The sequence below is a fragment of the Polychytrium aggregatum genome (assembly GCF_025602895.1).
Source record: "Polychytrium aggregatum strain JEL109 chromosome Unknown BJ171scaffold_31, whole genome shotgun sequence".
NCBI classification, from domain to species: Eukaryota; Fungi; Chytridiomycota; class Chytridiomycetes; order Polychytriales; genus Polychytrium; species Polychytrium aggregatum.
Genome location: NW_026516233.1, coordinates 432,950 through 454,108, shown reverse-complemented (window position 1 = coordinate 454,108; position 21,159 = coordinate 432,950). Strand labels below are relative to the sequence as shown.

At 57.5% G+C, this 21,159-nt stretch overlaps 5 protein-coding genes across 5 annotated transcripts; 3 read left to right on the top strand and 2 right to left on the bottom strand.

Annotated features, from left to right (window-relative positions):
* Window positions 1-114: 114 nt before the first annotated feature.
* On the top strand, window positions 115-4,799 carry BJ171DRAFT_444517 (uncharacterized protein). The gene is made up of 8 exons (XM_053108145.1): window positions 115-226; window positions 331-496; window positions 643-2,980; window positions 3,088-3,253; window positions 3,330-3,513; window positions 3,640-3,819; window positions 4,080-4,216; window positions 4,403-4,799. Exons 1-8 carry the CDS (start codon window positions 144-146, stop codon window positions 4,686-4,688), a joined length of 3,540 nt encoding a protein of 1,179 aa, XP_052964589.1. The 5' UTR covers window positions 115-143; the 3' UTR covers window positions 4,689-4,799.
* Window positions 4,800-4,992: 193 nt separating this feature from the next.
* On the top strand, window positions 4,993-9,510 carry BJ171DRAFT_514483 (Not1 N-terminal domain, CCR4-Not complex component-domain-containing protein). The gene is made up of 11 exons (XM_053111833.1): window positions 4,993-5,159; window positions 5,721-5,953; window positions 6,228-6,569; window positions 6,704-6,866; window positions 7,043-7,065; window positions 7,230-7,278; window positions 7,379-7,594; window positions 7,761-8,171; window positions 8,368-8,455; window positions 8,590-8,916; window positions 9,111-9,510. The coding sequence occupies exons 1-11, from the start codon at window positions 5,138-5,140 to the stop codon at window positions 9,157-9,159; spliced, it is 1,923 nt and encodes a 640-aa protein (XP_052964588.1). The 5' UTR covers window positions 4,993-5,137; the 3' UTR covers window positions 9,160-9,510.
* Window positions 9,511-9,652: 142 nt separating this feature from the next.
* Window positions 9,653-12,202, bottom strand: BJ171DRAFT_569693 (parkin co-regulated protein; the record flags this gene model as incomplete). The annotated part of the gene is made up of 6 exons (XM_053113581.1): window positions 9,653-10,166; window positions 10,303-10,452; window positions 10,729-10,900; window positions 11,024-11,103; window positions 11,871-11,971; window positions 12,195-12,202. 6 exons carry the CDS (start codon window positions 12,200-12,202, stop codon window positions 10,003-10,005), a joined length of 675 nt encoding a protein of 224 aa, XP_052964587.1. The 3' UTR covers window positions 9,653-10,002.
* Window positions 12,203-13,612: 1,410 nt separating this feature from the next.
* On the bottom strand, window positions 13,613-15,440 carry BJ171DRAFT_514478 (rab family protein). Its single transcript, XM_053111832.1, has 3 exons — window positions 15,034-15,440; window positions 14,002-14,218; window positions 13,613-13,867 (listed from the first exon to the last, which is right to left on the bottom strand). Exons 1-3 carry the CDS (start codon window positions 15,355-15,357, stop codon window positions 13,710-13,712), a joined length of 699 nt encoding a protein of 232 aa, XP_052964586.1. The 5' UTR covers window positions 15,358-15,440; the 3' UTR covers window positions 13,613-13,709.
* A 1,211-nt stretch (window positions 15,441-16,651) lies between these two features.
* On the top strand, window positions 16,652-21,139 carry BJ171DRAFT_600958 (cGMP phosphodiesterase). Its single transcript, XM_053115052.1, has 14 exons — window positions 16,652-16,751; window positions 16,903-17,195; window positions 17,347-17,429; window positions 17,576-17,869; window positions 18,055-18,096; window positions 18,293-18,380; window positions 18,570-18,584; window positions 18,872-18,898; window positions 19,001-19,060; window positions 19,336-19,532; window positions 19,764-19,806; window positions 20,027-20,047; window positions 20,220-20,343; window positions 20,541-21,139. The coding sequence occupies exons 2-14, from the start codon at window positions 16,943-16,945 to the stop codon at window positions 20,680-20,682; spliced, it is 1,389 nt and encodes a 462-aa protein (XP_052964585.1). The 5' UTR covers window positions 16,652-16,751; window positions 16,903-16,942; the 3' UTR covers window positions 20,683-21,139.
* Window positions 21,140-21,159: the final 20 nt, after the last annotated feature.

Here is a 21,159-nt window from a genome sequence, read left to right as displayed (position 1 = left end):
CAGAAGGTATGTTGTCTCCGCAGTGACAGCGAAGCGCAATTACAGAACCCTCGTGGCGCACCGCATACTATTCTTATCAATGCACATAACGCATCCCACTTCCCCCCCCCACAGAGATTATCGAATATGCAAAGTTCCTGGGAATGGACACCGAGAGGGAGGGCCATCTCTTCTGGATCGCCAGAGAGTCGCTCAAGGCACCGCTGCCGCCAAACTGGAAACCCTGGTGAGTGTCCCAGAGTCCAAGACCCCCTTGCTCGACAGCACCCTGGCCCCGAAGGAGAAATGGATCTGTCAGCGCCGCTCCGACACTCAATGATCCATCCACAGCCAAACAGAAGACGGCAACATCTACTACTTCAATTTTGTCACTGGCGAGAGCATCTGGGACCATCCCTGCGACGAGCACTATCGCAAGCTCTACGAGCGAGAAAAGGCCAAGGGCCTTGCCAACCCAACAATCAGCATCACCCCCAGCGAATCCAAGAGCGCACCGGTTAGTAGCTCGATATCCCAACAACCACCGTTTCCGACACCTCGTTTCAAGCCCGCCCCCTTGCATCTGCAAACTGTCTCGGATGCACGGAGTTATTCCTAGATGTACTCATCGAGCTCCCTTTGATTCCCACGCACTCTTTGCAGGAGCAAAAGGGGCCTGCAGCAAAGTCCAAGGAACTTGTATCCGGCAAATCCTCGGCGACCCCTGCTCAAGGCACAACCGCTAAATCCTCGACTGCTGCATCTCAAAGCACCGCCAACAAGCTACAGCCCCTCCCCGATCTTGTCAAAAAGCCCAGCACTCTCCCAAAGCTGGGCTCACCTCTGACGAAACCATCGTGGTCTCCAGGCGACGCCGACAAGGAGCCCAGTTCCAGCGCTGTCACGACTGAAGAGAGCGATCAGGGACTGGATGACGACGAAAGCGAGCATGGTGGCGGACACAAAGCGTCCGACAGCGAGCCTGCATCGGAAAGCGACAGCGACTTCAATCTGCCCGACTCGAGTCCAGTCAGACCAAACTATGCCAGCGCCTTTGATTCCAAGCCCAAGAACACCGTCCGACAGAATACCGAGGCGCCAGCGGCAAAGCTGAGCGCCAAAGACATTCAGAGCAAGGTCATCAGCCGTCTCGGAAATGACGACGATGATTTTGACTTTACGGACGATTCCGATGTCGACCCGTCCCCGAAGCAGAGTCCAGAAATGCACCACCAGCCTCCAGGGCCAGAAAGGGACTCCTTTGCGTCAAAGACATCAGAGCCAGCCCCCGGACTCGATCATGGCAAAAGAGGCCCTCCTCAATCTGGAGAAGCTGCGGAGACGACGCCGTCGAGTCGTCCGAATCTCCAGAAAGAGTATGACCAGAACGAAGTCGAAGAGCGACAGAAACACGAAGCTGCGATTACAGCGCTTCGAAAGAGACTCCGTGACGAGATCGAGAAGCTCGAGGAAGAGGGGGCCAGAGAAACCAAGGAAGCACGACAGCGCATTCACGACAAAGTCCAGGCCGAGACCAAGTCACTCGAAGCCGAGCTGAAAACGGCATCTCTGGCCGACATCGAGAAAATTAAGGAGCAGGTCCGAGCGACAGCAGAGAGCCAGCGGATCCAGATCCAAAAGGACGAAGATCGCAAGCTGGAAGTCTGGAAGCAGAGTCTCCACGCTGACTACGAGCACAAGCAACAGCAAGCCGAACAAGAAGAGCAGCGCCTGTTCCAGCAGAGACTCGATGCCCTAAGGACAGCCCACAGCCGCGAGATCGACGAGCAAAAGGCACTCGAAACGAGCAAGTCCAAGCACGCAGAGGTACTGAAGCAGATGGACGAGGAGCAAAAGCGCCAACTGGAGACCAAACTGGCGCAGATCCAGGAGCGTTACAGTCGAGCGCTACAAGATGAGGCTGATAGGCTGGAGCGCAGCCTGAAGGACGCCCAAGCTGAATCGCATAGAAAGCTGCAGGAACTCAAAGAAGCGTCGGCGGCGACATTCGAGCAGGAGTCCGTGCGCATCCGCCGCACAGCCAAGGAAAAGATTGATGCCCTCGAGCAGGATGAACTTGCAAAGCTCAAGGCCGAGCTCAAGGCTAGACTCGATGCCGTCAAAGTCAAGCACGAAGATGAGCTGGCGCGGGCACGGGACACCAGTGCCCAAGCGATCGATGGTGTTTGTAAGAGTCGCGAGATAGAGCAATCAAAGCGGACTCAGTCGCTTGAATCAAAGCTGGCTGAGCTTTCTGCTCAAGCCAGCGAAAAGGCAAAGCTTACCGCCGAGCGCCAGACACAGCTTGAACAGTTAGCTCGGGATATTCAGCGGTCCCAAGAGACCCTTCGCCGCGATCGGCAAGAGTACGAGCAGCAAAGCCGCGATCTGGCCCAGGTTCAGGTCCAGAAGGAAAAACTGGAACGGGAGGCATCGGAGCTCGAGGCCAAAGTCAAGAGCAAGCGCGAGCAGCTCGAGAGCCTCTCCCTGTCGCTCGCCACCACATCCAGCCAGACGGCAGCCACGGAAGGCCTGAGTCGGGATATGGACGACCAGATCAAGACACTCAAATCAAGGCGTCAAGATCTTGATGCAGAGAAGGACAAGCTTGAATCGTTTGAAAACGAGATGGCCAAGCGACGACTGCATCTCCAGGATGAGAGAATCAAGCTGGAAATGGCCGAGCGCGATCTCAACAGCACCCGGCAGCGACTCTCGAACGAGAAGCAAGCCCTTGCAGATCTAGAGCGAGAGATTACGTTCCAGAAGAAGCGGCAAGCCGAGTCGGCCGGATGGGCTCAGCCGCGAGCGATCGCCGAGTCTGGCAGCCCAGCAGTCAGCCAAAGCGCTGGCATACAGAGAGACCATGCGTTTGAGCGGCCTTCCTTTGAGCTATTCGAGCGCACCGATGGCGCACCACGCGGCCATCCCGAAGCCCACGAGAGCACGACCGATGCAATGTCGCTGAGAGAGATTGAGCCGCTCAGCGACGACGAGCCAGGTAGATGCACCACACAGGCTCTGCGAGCATCATCCGGCAGTGCGAGCCACAGCAGGACAGGTGGTTTACGGAGTGCCCTTCGCTGACTGTCCCCTTGTTTCGCTTAGACCGCGGTGCTCTCCGCAACGAAGTCCGCGCCAAGCGGCATTCATCTCCGGTCAAGCGGGTAGCAGAGTACACCGCTCGACGAGCATACCAGACCCAAGCCGGAGCATCGAGTGGCTCCGACAGCGGCAGCTCGGAGAGCGAGTCGAATGAACATCATCTTTTGAGGTACAACTCGGGAGACTCATCATCAGCCGCCTTTCCCGCCAGCGACACATTCTGATCCCATACTCGTTCTCCCCAGCCGCTCGAGAGGCGAGTCTTGGAGTCCCACTCGCCAATTGCAGAAGCAGTTTCGGAAGGAGGAGCGCCAGCTCCGGAAGGCCAAGCGGTACCTGCGAGATCAGCGCATCAACATCGCGAGCAGAGGGCATGTCCTGGACCGCTCGAAGGCGCAGTTCAAGGAGAGCGTCAACGACATGATGCAGGTGGGATTTCCCAGCCGGGGCCATACACGCCAGTGCCATGGGCTATCATACCCACGCTCTGTCCTCCTCAAGCGCGTGCTAACGAAAGTCCATGGCCATCTCGGCGAAACTCGCTTTCGGTCGCAGTCCAAGCGCACCGAGGAGTTCAACTACCTCTCCGATCTGCGTCTGCAGCTGGAGGATGAGGCTCTCAAGATCCAGCAGGATCAAAAGAAAATGCAGCGCGACCGCTTCGTCATTGACGAAAACAAGCGCCATCTTCATGAGATGGAGAGGGAGATGTACGAGCGAGCCCGAGATATCGAGGTAGGAAGCGCTTTGGCTGGAGATGCGTCCGTACTGGATGGTAGATGGTTGGACACATAGTCGGGTTTAGTTTGGGCACTTCATCATGATTCCCCATGGTCGCTTGCCTGCTCCACATGCTCTGCACCATCTGTGCCTCATTCTCACTCAAAATCCGTGGCTTGGTTCGTAATGCACTCCATGGCTGGCCATCGTCGCTCGGCGCCACATAACCGCTGCGCCATTCACCATCATGGAATCTGACCTCTTGTCGACCATAGCAAGCAAAGAAGCACTCCAAACACATGTACGACCTCGACGAGATCGAGGATGAGCTCTCGAAGCTGATGGGAATGCTGAAAACCTCCCAGGTCAACAGTCCCGTTCTCGATCGTCGCCATAAACCAGGAGGCGCCAGGTAAGCATGCGTTGGTTTTGTCTCCTTGATATTGTGCGCTCGATCTGTTCCCAAAATCACTGTTCGCAGTTGATGCGATTATGGCGGGCGACTCTTGTGCCAACGAGCTGGGACACAAATGGAACATGAGCTGTGGGGCACCCACTGACCGCTGTTGCGCTGGCCTTATTTGCCTGGCCCAAACAGCCGCAGCCACACATCCGAGCCCTCAACAGCTACGGCTTCACCAAGGCGGCCATACAACGAGAGATCCGCAACACCGCTGACTCGGGATCGCCTCTTCTCCGAGGGCATTCTTCCTCCTGGCCGCGGACGAACCTACCTCCAGAACAGTCTGCGTGCAAGCAGCCCCGAGAGCAAGAGCCGCTGGGAAGCCAGCCACACCCGGTCCGAGGCCATCCTGGCAGAGCACAGCATGTGGCTCAAGGACTTTCTCGCCAAACATCCGCGCGCAACGGCTGCGAGAGAGTAGTCTGAGGCCCAGGTCCAACACTGCTTTCTGACGGATCCGCCAGGCAGGATCGGCTCTGTACCATATATCAGCCTGCGACGTATGATTGTACGCGCTGAATTCGACATGCCTTGCTGTTGACCGTTGCCAGCACAACTGGGAAGGGCATGATCCATGGGGGCACCCAGCGTGAGCATTCACAATGCCAGCATGATGGGAGTGGCGGCTCTTGTTGGTTCGTTGATGTCACGCGAACGCGCTTGATCGTAACCGGGAGGGACATGCTTACATCAGCACTGCCCTGTTCTCGCTCTGCTCTCGCCCTGCCCTCGCCCGGCGAGAGGCCCAGCGAGAGCCAGTGCAAAACAAAATGCCCCGTTTGGCCGTGCGTCCATCTTTTCCAGCTTGCCCCCCCAGGAGAAGCACATCCCACATCCATCCCGAAGCATCCCAGCAAAGCCCGTGCAGAAATGGCAAACCGAAAGCTGCAGAGTAGGGATCGCCGCTTTCCCACAGGTCTTTGGTGGTGGCGATCGGGCAAGGGCGATATGCGGAGCCGCTGGATGACTTGCTAGACGAAACCCCTCCCGGACAGCTGCATCTCCAACATGGAGGTGGTGGAGGAGATGTCTTTGACCCGCGGAGCGACCTGTCGTCGACTGCGGCGTGGATCGAAGGCTCCTCGAACGGCGTCCCCCTGACACATCTGCACCTGGCGTCGAGGAGAGACGGCGATATTGCTTTCCCAGGGTGCAGGGGTCGATCCTCGATCGCCCTCGCATGTGTCTGTCTCCTGCGACAGCGACAGCAGCGGGACATGCCACGATCGCTTGCGAGTCCGTGGCCGTTCTCCCTCCCTCCGCAGGTCGCCTCTCCTCAAATCCAATCCGTCTTGCGCTTATTCTTCGCCTGCTGGGGCTGCTGCGTCGCGATCAGCTGTCGCATCGGCATCGTCTCTAATCGCCTGACTCGACTCCCTTCCGGTTGTCTTGGGACTTTGCTCCGCACATGCGTTCCCCCCTTATCTGCACGGCTCAACCTCAATCCACGCAGCCGAGATCGACAAGACCCTGAAAAAGGTCACCGAAGGCGTCCAGATTTTCGAGGAGATTTACGGCAAGATCCAGTCGACATCAAATTCCGCGCAGAAGGAGAAGCTCGAGGGCGACCTGAAAAAGGAAATCAAAAAGCTCCAGCGTCTGCGAGACGAGATCAAAAAGTGGATCTCCTCGCCTGAAATCAAGGACAAGTCCGAGTTGCTGTCCTTTAGGAAGCTCATCGAGCAGGTGAGGCGTCCGTTCTCCCGCTCACCCGCTCGCTCGTCTCCGCGTGGGCTTGATGCAAAATCAAGTACGCTCGGCCTGAGGAAGCATCCGTCCCTGGGCACCACTGAGCCGGCCAGGCGCTCCATCGAGCCCTTAGCCCGCCTCTGCACCCATCCCTGCTTTGCACCGAGCATCTCGACGTGGCTCTGGCCCGAATACCACTGACGCCTATTTGCGCCATATGGAATGCCTCTGCTGGCCACGATGCTTGGTCTGCGCGACTCGCCGCCATCAGCAAATGGAGAAATTCAAGGCCTGTGAAAAGGAGCTCAAGACGAAAGCCTTCTCGAAAGAAGGCCTCAGCGCCGCAACAAAAATCGACCCGCAGGAGCAGGAGAAGCAAGACTTTTGCTCGTTCCTGGCGGATGAGGTCGACAGCCTCAACACCCAGATCGACAGCCTGGAGGCCGAGATGGAGGTCCTGCAGAACAACGTCAAGAAGGGACGGAAGATGGACTCGGCGAAGCAGGAACAGCTGCAGAAATTCGAGCGGCGTGTCGCCCGGCACAAGTTCCACATCGGAAAGCTCGAGATCATCAACCGCATGCTTGGCAACGGAGGACTCACACTAGAGCAGGTACCCTGTTGCGCCGTCTCCTGGCCTTCGGCTCGTTTAGCCTGCCAACCTCACTTTGCCACTGCAGCGTGTGCTGCTGCCGCTCTAAACTGTGCTCTCTGCAACCACTTGCTCCCCGAATCGCGTCGATGCAGCTGAAAGACCTGGATCTCAAGTCCGAGATCGAGGCGTACGTCAACGACAACGCGGAGGACACCTTTGTCGAGAACGAGTTCATGTACGAGGATCTGGTGCTGGAAGACCCCGAGCTGGGCATCGGCATTGACGATGACTCCAACACAGAAGCATCAGTCGAAGGTATGAGCGCTGTCTGCAGACGTGCGGGATATTGGTCGCGGCTGGCAAAACCGTCAGCTTGAGTCGAGCACACACCTGTTCTCACACTGCGCCTTCGTGGTTTCCGTCTGCTGTGCCCTTTGCTGTGCCCTTTGCTGTGCCCTTTGCTGTGCCGCCGATCCGGTGCTTCGCCACAGATGCCCCGGTGAAGGAGAAGGAGGTCTGTATGAGTCTCGCGCTCTTGCAGTTTTGTGCCACACCTTCACCAACTCTGCGACTCCGCAAGCAGCCGCCGTGGCAGTGGTTGCCTTCAGTCTCTGGAAGGATATGTCACATGCCGCTACCAGCCAGATTCTGACCAGCAGACCCCTCCGCATTTTCTAGGCACCAACATCGCCCGTCAAGCCTGCGCCAAAAGTGCGGCCGATTCCGGGTATGATTCCATTCCATTCCATTATACTCCATTCCACCAACGGCAGCTGCTGTAGCTGCCCCGCGCTCACGCATGCATTTCGTGTCCCGCCCCAACGCAGAGCGTCATCATAGCAAGGATGACAAGAGCTCAACAGCCAAGTCGTCAAGTGGCCTGGGGAACCTGTCCCAGAAAACCACGCCTGTGCCCATCCGGGCAAACTCGGTGCCGATTCCACCGAAACTGACGGATGCGCCGACACCAGTCCCGGCTCCCGCGCCGATACGATACGCTGCGGCCGCAGCGACTGCCCTGTCCGAAGAAAAGAAATCCAAAGGTATGTATCTGGCCGGCCCAAGCGTCCCAGCCGAATGTCGCTGCCTCATCCCACCGACCCGAGTCCCGTCTGGCTTGTTGCTGCTGGTGCGGTGGCGTATTTCCACCGACGGCGACCTGGCTGTTGCCAATATCGCACAATGCCTCACCAACTGCATCCTCGACAGTACGGCCGACAATCGACGTCAACGTGGCCTCGCTACCGCCAACTTCGACCTCGACCAACCTGCGGACAGCACCACCGGCCGTGACAACGACCGCACAGAGCCCGGCGTCACGAGCGCAAACGCCGCTGCCCAAATCAGCGCAACCTCCGGCAGTCACACCCACACCCACCTCAGCGACACCCGTTTCGGTGCCCACGCCGACGCCGTCTGCCTCCGCTGCACCAACGCCGGCTCCCGCACCATCATTGGCGACAACTCCTGCAGTTGCGCCTTCCCCAGCGCCTGTTCCCACAGCATCTCCCGCGGAGCCTCCGCGAGAGGAAGCGCCGCCAGCCCCGGAGCCGATCGACAATCGCCTGCCACCTTCCTTGGCAGACCTGGTGTCGTCATTCAAGGCCACGCGCGAGCGATGTAGGTTGCCTTGGATGCTCTCGCTTTTGATACCAGGCTCGCCTCCCCGGCTTGGGCTGTGCCTTTGGCTGTCATCTGTGTGCTCCTCCCTCCCTCCCTCCTCGGGCACGAGCTATGCCGCAACAGCGCGAAGCTGGTACGTCGGTATCGAGGCCCTTTGCTCGCTTTTCACTGATGCTGCATCACTCTATCACAGCGCTCCAACTCCGCGAGAACAACAGTTTTGTGCAGCACATGCTCGAGACAAGTTTCCAGTTTGTGCCGGATGCGCTGGACTCGGACAGGTTGGGACCGCACTCGAATCTGTGGACCTTTTGAGTTGCGGCACCCTCAGCGCCAGAGGCGATCTTGTGCTCGTGCCGTGCACTCGTTCCTCCTCTCCTTGCGCTGATTGCTCCTCCCCATGCTCCGCCTGCAGGCCAAAATACTACGTGCCAAAAACGCCATATCCTGTGCCCGCATACTATCCGCAAGTGCCACTAGGGGTCTTCGAGAACCCATCCATGTTCGAAAAGCTCGACATCGACACGCTCTTCTTCATCTTTTACTACCAGCAAGGCACCTACCAGCAATACCTCGCGGCCCGGGAGCTCAAGAAGCAGTCATGGCGGTTCCACAAAAAGTATCTGACATGGTTCCAGCGCCACGAGGAGCCCAAGACCATCACCAGCGAGTTCGAGCTGGGAACGTACGTGTACTTTGACTACGAGGGAGCCTGGTGCCAGCGCAAGAAGGCCGAGTTTAGGTAATGTGTCTGTGTCGCACTGCACGCATGCATGCCGCTGATCCAAGGGGCGTCGCGATTGCTGCTTCTCCGGAACTGGCAATCGTACTCGAGTCAGACATGGAGGTGGAGCCAGACGAAGACTTGGACTGAGACTGAGACGGAGACGGTGGCGCTCTAATCACCCCGCTCTGGCTGCCGCAATGCACAACCAGGTTCGAGTACAAGTATCTGGAGGACTCGGAGGTGAGCATGGCGGCTTAGCGAAGCGTGCTGGCGGGCAATGAACCATGCCTGTACAGCGAAGCACTGCTGGGCAGCCACAATCGACGCAGTGCCTTCTGGCTACTGCCTTTCGGGAGGCTTCACCCCGGCAGCCGCTGTGGCCGAACACGAACGTGCACGTTTTGCACCGAGCGACAGGCTTCCTACTTGCTGACCCCTCTCTCTTGGTGGTTTCTGTTTCCTGGTGGTCACTTTTATCCGCATGTGTGTATGTGTGTGCTCGTTCCTGCGCTCGCATCGCAGCTGTGAGTGTCGATGGAATAAAGTTGCTGAGGAGACGCAGTTGACCTCGTTGAGTACCGAATAGGATCAATCCCGGCCTGCACACGACCGAGCCAATTGCCCCAGGACGAACCCGAGCAGGCGCCAAAGTACCTGGGCGACAGCGCGAGATTGGGAAGCTTTGGAGCGGTGTCCGCTAGCTCGATCCATCGTCGGAATGATGACGACGAGACCATTTGGATCGATGGGTGTGGCTCTGCTTATATTGGTTTTGAAGCTGTCTCCAGTGTGTGCGGATCTCGACCGGCAGCGGAGGCGACTCAGCACAAGAGAGACGCGGCGGAACAGCGACGGGAGAAGGGATGTTTGGTATACGAAAGTGACATGACTGTGAACGGTGTCGAAAGGATGGCGATGGTGAAGTAAGGGGAAGGAAAACAAAGAGCAGTCGTGATAGTCGAGAGATGAAGAGAAAATGATGGGAGTGGGAAGTGGGGAGCGGATGACCAAGGAAGCATGGGTTTCATGAGAGAGAACGGGCGGTGCAAGCAATCGACGATGGATAAAACACCTCTCCCTCTCTCCCTGGCGAGATCCGCTTCACACTCTCGACAACACAGACTCGTAGGTCGGAACCATGTACTTGATGTTGATGAAGGCGTCCTCGCCTCCGGTCAACTCGAACTTTTCCAGGGTCTCTTGGATGAGGTCGCCAATGTTCTCTCGCTTCTGCTGCGAGTAGTAAATGCCATCGCCGATATTGACTGACAAAGGAGCGGGTGGCAAGAATGGCAGTCCCACACGAAACAGAGTCAGTCCCTCACGAAACAGAGTCAGTCCCACACGAAACAGAGTCAGTCCCTCAGGGAGATTGAGTGCCCGCAGAGCCACCGGACTCACCATTCTTGTTCTTGAACAGGTTGAAGATTGGCAGAATCTGCCGATAGTACGGCACCAGTGCCTCGCCAACCATGTCGGCCGACTCGACAAGGTGCTGCAACACCTTCAGGGTGGTGGTGATCACTTGGATGTTCCGGGTGTTGAGGGCCTCTGAATGGAGAGACGATCGGGATGAGTCCGAGCACAACCGGCGATCCAAGCAGCGCGGGCGAGAGGCCAAAACCTGGTCATCGCGACCATGGGCAAGGGCATGCGGTGTCCAATAGCCAGGCGCGGCAAGTGCGATGAGAGGTGAAAGAGATCCGTCTCCCCAGCAGATCCACCAACCACGGGGCGCTCTATTCCTGCGGCTAGTCGACCAACCTCGACGCCAGCCCAATATCCCCCAATCGATGAACCTGACACACACGAGAAAACGAGACGTACTCTTGATCGGAATGATGAGTTGCGGCACAACCGGCAGGATCTTGTTGCCGCCCTTGTCCAGAAGGTCGTGGATGCCCTGGCGTGCCAAGAAGGCATAGGGCTCCTCCGTCTCACACAAGCCCGAGAAGAACAGCGGGAGGTAGTGGTGGTAGTCGAGCTTCTCGATGTCAACCTGCAGAAACCAGCGGGCACCGTGCCCGCAGCCATATTTTAGTTTGATGCTCCAAGCACGGGCACACACACACGAAGATGATGAATTGGGTCGACTGCGTCGATAAATGCCGGCTGTGCTAACCTTCCAGTTGATCTTGTTGCCCTTGGCGTCGTGATTCACGCTTATCGGAAAGTCGCCGCGATCATAGAGCTTTCGGAAGCCTGAAGACGAGATTTCCTCTGAAGTCAGCAAACGCCACAAAGGGAGCGCATTGTGGTCGAACAGAGAGTATCGATGGAATAGAAGTGGATATGGTTGGCGGGGGTAGAGAGTCGAGCCATGGGTCCAGTTTGATGCCGTTCCAGATGCCGTTTCAGATGCAACGATGCGGTTCCCACATGGCCAGAAAGTCGGAGAAAATAGTAGCAATCGTTGCAGCGACCACGATTGCAGTCAAAACGAAGCCACGGTGTGGATGTCAAGGAAGTAAATGTCATTGGAGTAGAGGTTACAGGAGTAGATGTCATTGGAGTAGAGGTTACAGGAGTAGATGTCATTGGGGTAGATGTCATTGGAGTAGATGTCACGACCATCACAGCCCACATAAACAATCGACGAACAGGATCAGTATTCGCCCATCCCCAGACCCAACCAGCCATCTGTCTTCTACAGTGAAGGAATCGGCGGATGCCCGGTCGGTAGACGAAGAAAAAACGAGGACAGAGGTGATCATAAAGGAGTGGCAGATAGATAGTCTCCGCGAGCTATAGCCCTGCAGTATCATCTGAGATGCGCCACTTCAATGCCAATCGTTCCAGGCGCCGATGTCATTGCCTCCATCGTCAAGCTTTGGTGCGATTCGTAGATTCTGGTAACGCCGCAGTCTGACTTGGGAGGGGGGGATTGATCCGGTGCACAACGGAGCACGGCAGACTGTTTGGATGGAAAAGCGGACAGGGAGACGAAGCAAGCAAGGAGAGCGACATACTCGACGGCTCGGCTCGACTGGCAGTTTTCCGAGGTGCAAAGGCGCCCGCCTTTGGCGGAGACGATCCAGGCGGAGCAAAGTAACCTCCGGCGCCGCTCAATCTTATAATCGTTGGCAATCCAAGAGCGAGCGAGAGAGCGAGAGAGAGTCGAGCGCGAGTCGGTACGAAGCGGATGGAAACAGAAAGAAAGTGTCATTTAGGAACAAACAAGAGTCAAGGCGGTGACCGATGATCAAGCAGTTAGATCGGTTGATATGCTCGATCGAGGACCAACTGATGGATCGAACAGGCAATTGAACCCGTTTGTCGAGAGTCCGACTTACCCTTCCATTTGTTCGTTGTTGGATGGTCGAGTGAAGATGAGTAAAGTCTGCAAACGAGCGAAAGGAAGAGTCCAGCGGAGGAGGAGTAAGGGAGGAAGCAGCGAGATGAGTACTTGTCGAAATGCCGTCCAAGGATCATCACACAGATCAAGAACTACGACGACGCTACCGATGCGGCTACTGGGTGCGGAAAGGCGAGGGTGACGAGGGAGAAGCCAATCGAGTGAAACCAGCAAATATATGGCAACGAGAAGAAAGCGGGCAGTGGTGGCGAACAGAGGCAAGCCAAAGGAACCAAGCCCGGCAGGCAGACAGACAGATGGAGAGACAGACAGAGTTGCGGGTGTTTGTGGCTGTGGGGACGTGTGGAGCGACGATGCCGCTATTTGGGCAACAGTTGGGCAGAGAGAGCTTTGGTTGTTGGTGGTCGGGGCAAGGCCAGCAATGAGAAAGTGATGGACGATGCTCGAAAGAAGACGGCGATCCTCCTTCCTCTCGTAAACAACCCCTGGCGGCTCTATCGAAGCAACGGGCAACGCGTCTTGTTGATGGATCGTGGGAGGGCAGGGTGGAGGCGATGGGCAGCAAGCAGGAGCAGAGGGGAGGGGCGGCTATCGTGGTATTGTTTCGGCCGGGCTTCGGAGAAATATTCAATGTTGACGCGAGGGCAAGAAAGAAAGCACAGGCAAGTTTGAGAGGCCGGATGTGCTGGTGACGGAAGCGTATACTCACAGTGGTGGAGGAGGATGTGGAGCGACCCGGCTGTGAGAGGCGGGAGAGGCGGGAGAGTATCGGCGTGGGAACAGTCCGTTTGGAGACGGTGAAAGGAGCGAGAGGCGAAGGGGCGCAAGAGCACACCTGGTGAAGAAGAGGTCGGCGGCACGGGGGCAAAAGCGAAGCCAACGAGGACGAAGTGTCGGGTTGGGGGCGAGGGAGGGCGGTCAAGTCTGCATGTTTGTTGGGTGGGAATTGGCAGTATATACGCCATTGATAGTACTGATACTGCTGATAGTTCTGCTATCGCTGACATTGCTGATACTGCTGATGCTGCTGATACTGCCGATGCTGCTGGCCGTGCGACCGATACTGATGCAGGAGGCAAGACCGGCTGGGTGCTGCAGCCACTCGGATCAGTGGACAGGACAGCCACACTGCTCACTTATGGAGTGATTGGTGGCCTGGCCGCAACATCGTGGCCGCGGGGCCGACTTGATTCGGGCGACGCCGCAGGGCCTGATTGGATATGCAGGATGTGTGGGGGCATGACCTGAGGCTCTCCCTGAGGAGACGGCCCAAGCGACAAAGCCTGAGCAGCAAGATGACTAGGAGTCATGGAGCAGCAGGCGCCATCGAAGCAGCTTCAAAGTCGAAGGCAAAGTCGGTTACTCGAGCAGCCGGTCTCGCTGTTCGGCAAGTCGTCAATTGGCAGTTATGATATATTACGACCAAACAAGGGAGGCTGGAAAGGGGTGGTGGAAGGTGAAAGCGGGAACAAAAATGATTGCGTGTGGCTCTTTAGCAGCTGCAGCCGGCAGCCGGCGGAGTGGTGGGATTTGTGAGATTGACCCGGCCGTCGGCAGAGGCGCTTGCACTACCGCCAGCAGGAGCACCAGAGCTTGCACCGCCCGGGCGAGAGCGGGAAGCCAGCAGATGGTCGAGAGGGATTTGCTTGGCTGGAAAAGACACCGTTGCAGAAGCGTTCAAGTAAGAAGACGACACATTAGTTCAGCGGGATCGGTGCCATGGCGGTCGCAATCACGGTTTTCGACGCGAGATGTAGGAAAGATGGGCAGGAGAGGCGACGTACCGATGTTAGTGAAGACTTCGACGACCTTGTCTCCCGATTTGGCACTGGCTTCGGCAAAGAGCAGGCCGGACTCTTCGGCGTAGGCTTGGGCCTCCTCGAAGCTGACGGTGCGGCTGGCTTCCAGGTCGAGCTTGTTGCCGACCAGGGCGATCACAATGTTGGGGTTGGCCTGGCGCTGGAGCTCCTTCACCCATGACTTTGCCTTTTCGAGCGATGCCTGGAGAGGGTGGACGAGCGGTAGATGGAAGGATGGGGGAAGGGTGGAGACGGAGGGCAAAGCCGTGTCAGCCGGAGCGACGCTGCAAGTCATTCGGGGAGAAGCATGGGATGTGGCCGGACGAAGGAATGAGGCTGGCAAGAATGCCAGTCATTTGGGCAAACAGCGACCCGATGCCGACAGCTGGCGAGACAGCAGACGACATGGTCAACGACGACAGCCAGTAGGGCGACTGTGTCTGCGTAGGCATTGGCATGCACCAATCCAAGGGCAGACAGGCCGGCGTCCCTTTGGGCCCTTCGTCACCATCCAGGGGAGGAGACGCCACAGCAGCGGAAATCAGGCCAGCCACAACAAGCCAGGCACGGTGCGGTGCTGCAATCCGATACCGCCGCTACTGCCGTCGTCGTCGCCGTTGCCGCCCGCTGCTGTCCACAAGTGGAGAGTAGTAGCTGGTGCCGCTTCGTGGTGGTCGCCGAAATCCATAGCCACAGCCAGCATTGCTCGGGGCGCTGTTGCTCGACGCTCCAGAAGAGGGACAGAAGCATAGCAAAGGCAGAAACGACGGGGGCACTCCAACGGCCGGCGATTCGGTGCGCAGACTGATCAGCCTGTGGCGGGCTTGACAGTCGTTGAATCACCCGGCGGTGCAATACGAGGCGCCATCGACACAACAACGAGTCCCCTGGAAGAGGAGAGATGATGCTCGGCCAGGAAAGCCAAGTCCATGGGTAGGGAGGGAGGGAGGACAAGGCAGGCCGCAGGCTCGCTGTCCGAATGCGCGGCCGGGGCTCCAGGCAGGAGCAAACACTTACGGCTTTGGTGATATCATAGACGACGATGGCGGCCTGAGCGTTGCGATAGTACATGGGCGCGAGCGAGTGGAAGCGCTCCTGGCCGGCAGTGTCCCAGATCTCAAACTTGATGATCTTGTCGTCGAGCTTGCATTTCTGAGTCAGGAAGGCGGCGCCGATGGTGGGCTCCTTGTTTTCCTGGAACTCGTTGTTGACGAATCGCAGGACCAACGACGACTTGCCGACGGCGGCCTCGCCGAGCAGGACGAGCTTGACCTGGATGGGCTTTGCGGGGGCGCCGGTAGCGGCGGCGGCGGCGGCGGCTGGTGCGGCGGCTGTGGACATGGCTGGGAGTGGTGGCGATATCGAGATGGAGCAGAGGACGTTGCTGGAGGCCGAGACGAGCGATGGAAAGCAGACCCGCAGCCGAGATGAAGACGACGAAGAAGGCCGGGGGGCGGCCGAGCGGCGGGGCAGAAGAAGAGCCTCGGCGAGCGAGAGCGCGGCGAGGGCAGGCGAGAGCGGGGCGAGAGCGGGGCGAGAGCGCACAGCGAGAGCGCACGGCATTGGCGGTGTCCGGCAATGGCCATGCAACGACGAGCGGATACCACAAGACAGCGATGCATCAACAGTTGGCATCCGGTGTGTTTTGCTCGCAGCGCTGGGGAGTGTCCAGATCGGCATCAAGGGTGGGGGTATCCGCCACTTGCTTGTTAACGAGTTGCTGTTAACGAGTTGCTGTTAACGAGTTGCTGTTAACGAGTTGCTGTTAATGAGTAGTTGTTAATGAGTTGCTGTTCATCGCTCCATCCATCGATGCGATATCTCACATCACATCTCACATCACATCACATCTCACATCACATCACATCTCACATCACATCTCACATCACATCATATCTCACATCGCATCCCATCTGCATCGCATATCGTCGCCGCCAAGGAATGCCAGCGGGCTCCTCGCACTCGGCTGCGCTCCTCCCCCTTGTGCGTTCACATGCTCGCCACCTCCGTCTGGACAAGTCCCTCCAGGGCCGTGCTGCGTTGCACACCCCGCCAAGCCAGGCCCCATGTGCATCGAATGTCCCGGCGCTGGGCATCCGGCATGGCCAAGGTTGCTTCTCGTGTGATCCACATCGGCGCATTTTATTGAACTGCAGCGCAGTTGCAAGACCATCGTCTCTGGCTCCCGAATCGGCCCCTCCGGCTGTCGAGAGACGTTCTAGATATCGCTCGGGAAGCGGATGCGACATTCGGCTCTGCTTCCTCATACGCTATTCTTTGCCACCTCCACCGCACATTGTGATACTCCCACACATTCTGGTATTCCCCACATCTTCCCACACAGTCCATCCCAACCCATCCCCGCCCAGTTCGGCATTGTTCCTCCAGCGCCGGTCTGTGGAATCAGGTTGTGCATCGCCCGCCCGATCCTCCTGTTTCGTCCAATCTTGCATCACCCGCTGGCCGCACCCCCATTGCGTCAACTCCAATACTGCGCTATTCTCCCCCTGCCCAGTGCCTTTGCTGTCGCCGTCGCCGCTGCCTTCGCCGACGCTGTTGCTGCAAGCGCCTTGGCCGTGGGCATCCCCTTTCGACCGTATCTGTCTTTGACGTGTACGTCGTCTCGGCTGAGTCTCCAGAGTATCCGCCCTCTCCCTCTCCATCACCTACAAGGCTCCCCTCATTTACTGCCATCTCGGGTGCCTACTGCCACCTTTCGTCTTCCCATCCACTTGGTTCGTTTCCCCGGTAGCGCTTGCCTCTCACAGGCGCCGCGAGACAGCTCTGCCAGTGAGCCGGATTCCGCCACAAGTTCCTCGAGTGACTTTGATTTCGTTTCTCACGGCTCCCGTCCCTTCCCGCCCTGCTAACCGACCACCCTCACAGCACACCACCACCACTAGCCACCGCCTGCATCCTGACTGCCATGGCGACAGCCAGCTCCGATATCGTGCGGCTTTATCTTCGAGTCCACAACCGGGACGAAACCGTCGAGTGGCCGAAAGCGTCCACCACGGAAGAAATCAAGTCGGTGCTGCTGACCGCCGCCGACGTTCCGTCGACCCTCACCAAGGACGTCGTGCTGAAGCTGACGCAGCAAAACGGATGTCTCGTCTCCATCGGTCCCAAACTCACCTCAAACACCCCACACACACGATACACCCTGCAAGTCGTCTCCGGTGAGTGTCGCTGCCCGTCGATGGCGTCGTGGAGGGTGTTGCCGCGTCCAGCATTCGCCCAAACGAACTATCTCGACCGGCACACCGTCCACGAGGCTGGCTGACCCCTTTTTTATTTTTCCATCGACTTGCCTATTCGCTGGACACTCAGAGAAGCTAAAGTCGGGCGCGGAGGATTCCGTCAATCCCGACGAGCTCGTCAATACGGTCGCGAAGCTCAAGGGCCAGATCGATGTAAGGCCATCCGTCTTTCTTGCTGCATCTTGCACCGCCCTATCGCATCTCGATCGCAGTCAGTGTTCAGAGTTTGCTCATCGAACCCAGAGTAACCCATTCGCATCCGCCATTCGCATCCGCCATTCGCACCCATCGTCCGCCAGAGCGTCAGCCAAGTTGCCAAGCTTGCCCACCCTCATAAGGGCCCCAACGCCATGGTTCGACGGGCACCCAACATCGACCCGCGATACGCCGACCGAGCCAAATACGTCTTCACCGAGGAGACCAAGGAGTACCTCAAGCAGTGCAGCTTCGACAACTGGCAATGGGAGGAGAACGAAGCTCTGGCTCTGCTGGAGCTCATGTTTGACGACATGGGATTGATCGAGGAGTTCAAGATCGATGTCGCGACCTTGAAGCGTTTCCTGAGGGGCATCAAGGACAACTACAACGCCAATGTAAGTATTCCTGCTCCAGTTTGCGAGAGAATTCTCGCCGAATCATTACGTGGTCAGGACCAATGTCCTCGCCGAGTCTGTGCCGAGTCGGTGAAGCAGCCGCCGATTCTGACCATGCAACGCCCACCTCGCTCACTGGCGTTTTGCTCACTGGCGTCTTGCTCACCAAACAATCTTGTCTCTAGCCCTTCCACAACTTCAAACACTGCTTTTGTGTGACTCAGATGGTGAGTGTTGCCTGCGATGCGGCAGCCCCTGCAGCACGTCCCCCGATCTGCTCCCGATTACATATATGCACCCCCGCGCAGTGCCATCCCACAGCTCCGATGGCACATTTTGATCCCTCGCTGGATCCATATCCGCTCCACGCTTAACTGACGAACGCCGCGACTCACATTCGATCCTATCCCATCCCGCCCAAAGATGTACGGCATCATTCATACAACAGAGATTGTCCACAAGCTCAAGCCTATCGACAAGCTAGTGCTCCTGATCTCCTGCATCGGCCACGGTGAGGCCCTTGCAGTTGCACCGGACCGTCACCCTGTGCTCTCCAATCCAGTTACTCAAATGCACGTAGATATGGATCCGATTTGACTGACGCCGAATGCCATCCGCCTGTCTGCTTCGATGGTGTCGGCGGGCAAAATGTGGGACTCTTCCGTGTCGGCGGGGTGAATGGCGACCACTGGCTCTCTAGACTTGGACCACCCAGGTAATATGTCCATTGCGTCGCAATCAGCCTACGGAGGACGATGTGTGCACACCAAGGATTGCGCGAACAGTTCTTGATGCCTTGAGGGGGATACCACGCTCGGCAACCAAAATGCAACACCACACCGGGATGTGTTGCGCTGCCGGTGGCGAATGCATCCGCTTTGAGACTGGGAAGGGTTACTTCGGAGCCGGCCGGCCAGGTCGACCAAACGAGAAACATCAAAGCCATCGTCGCTGACACTCTGTACTGCCATGCTGAACCTCGCATTCCACACCTCCTCCCAGGCTACAACAATGCATACCAAATCAATGGTAGGAACAAGCAGCACGAAGAGGCTTCTCGGTGTCCGTGGCCACGGTTTGAGCACTGACCGCCTTTGTTTCACGCACACTTGTGCGCATTGACCACACCAGCGAAAACCGACCTCGCCATCATCTACAACGACACCTCGCCGCTCGAGAACCATCATGCGGGTAAGTGACCCCCTCTCCGCTCCCCGACGGCTCACGACACGGTGGATTGTAACTCGATGCCGTGGCTCAGGGTGAGGAGCAATATTCTCAGCCTGGGCTGGAAATGGATTACAACGCGAGCTGGCTAAACATACATGAACATGACACCTTTATCGAGCGAGCGAGCTCGTTTGTTCATTCACCCATCTGTTTGATCATTGATTGGCTTTGATCAACTGCCTCTTTTCATCTCCTCTCACCTCGCACATGCACTCATACACCCATGCGCAATCCAGCCGTGCTGTTCACGCTCCTGCGAGCCCCCGAGACCAACATCCTCAGCAACGTGCCCGACGCAGTCTTCCGCGAGATCCGCAAGGGCACCATCCGATGCATCCTGGCCACGGACATGGCCAAGCATGGCGAGATCATGACGGCCTTCAAGAAGCACGTGGACAACTTCAACATCGAAGATCAGGACCAGCGAAACCTGGTAATGAGAGAGGAGGGGAGAGAAGGGAAGAAGGGGTGTGATGGATGTCGAGGATACAAGGCTGGCGATCGCTCTCACCGCTGTGAGAATGTTCAGCTATGCGTGGGAGAGCACGCTCACATTGCGATAAAGCGTCCGGGGCTACGATCGCTGTCAGGACCAATGCTGGGCAGAGCACGAATCCGAGGTTTCGTTGCCACGAACTCATATCTGGCTGGGTGAATCTCTCAGCTCGTTCAAATGATTATCAAATGCGCGGACATTTCGAACGAAGGTGAGTTGCGGTCGTTTGGGCTGCCGTCCATCCAAATCCGGCTGTCGCATTTGCGAATCGGTGCGATGCAGGTTCATGATATCCACTCTACAGAACACGGGGCTGATATCTTTCCTTCTACTTACCCGACGGCCTCTCCCACCCGACGATCTCTCCCACCCGACGGCCCCATTCACTCGCTCACTCGTTGGCGCTTTCATCCGCTCAATCTCACCCACAGTTCGTCCGACCGAGGTTGCCGGTAAGCCCGCCGTCGACAGCGATACCGACACACACGCTATGTCCCCCGTTCTGGAGTGCGCTCGCGCAAGTCTAGCCGAACCTGATTATTTGTCTGCCACGACATGTGTTTGACTGGGATCATGCTCTTGCTTGTTATTGATGTGCCTGCGACGTCCGGCGCCCACACACAGAGCCTTGGGTTGACTGTCTCCTGGAAGAGTTCTTTGCCCAGTCTGACCGCGAAAAGGCCGAGGGGCTTCCCACGGCCCCATTCATGGACCGAGAGAAGGTCACCAAGGCCGGTGCTCAAGTCGGGTGAGTGGCAGATTCATGCTGCCCTGTGTGCTGCTCCGCTCCATGGCAACGGAGGCAGAAGCGATCGCGGCAGTGTCGTTTGACTGGTGTGGGTTTGCCAATCTCCGCACTTCCCCTCCAAACTCACTTCTCCTCCCTCCCTCCCCACACTTTCACTCTCTCAACATTTCTGTCCCGACGTCATCTGCTCCTCTCAGATTCATCGGATTCGTCATGATTCCGCTGTACGAACTGACTGCCAAGGTCCTGCCGAACATGGAGGCTGCTATCATCCAGCCCATCCGACAGAGCCTGACCTACTACAAGGAGATGCTGGAGAAGACAGAGGGGAAAAAGTAGTATTGCGCACTCGCCTATGCTGGATGTCATCCGCCTCCGCAGTGGCCTCCCCTCCTCTTTCTTCTTCTTCTTTCTCTTCCATTCTCCTCCGCCGTATTCTTCGTCCTGCTCCTCCTATCCTTATCCTGCTCCACCTGGCTCATGATCTAGTTCTGCCTGTTACCGTGAGCCTCTACCGGCCAGGCCAACTCAGCGATTTTTCTCTTTGGTGTTCTTTGACTTTCTCCCGTCTCTCTCCTCTCCAACTTCCAACTTCCTACCTCGACGCTTGGCTCACTCATTCACCTCCCTCTCTCCACCACGCTCACCGTCTCTCCCGCTCTCTGGTTCCGCACGAGGGACTGATCGAGGTCGGCGCAAGTCCTCATGCCTCGATCTTGCACCCTTTTTGCCTGCCATATTATCCTCCGTCTCCTCCCCATCTACAAGTGAATACAAGCGCCTTTGTCAATCGGTGATCTGCTCGCTGTTTTGGGA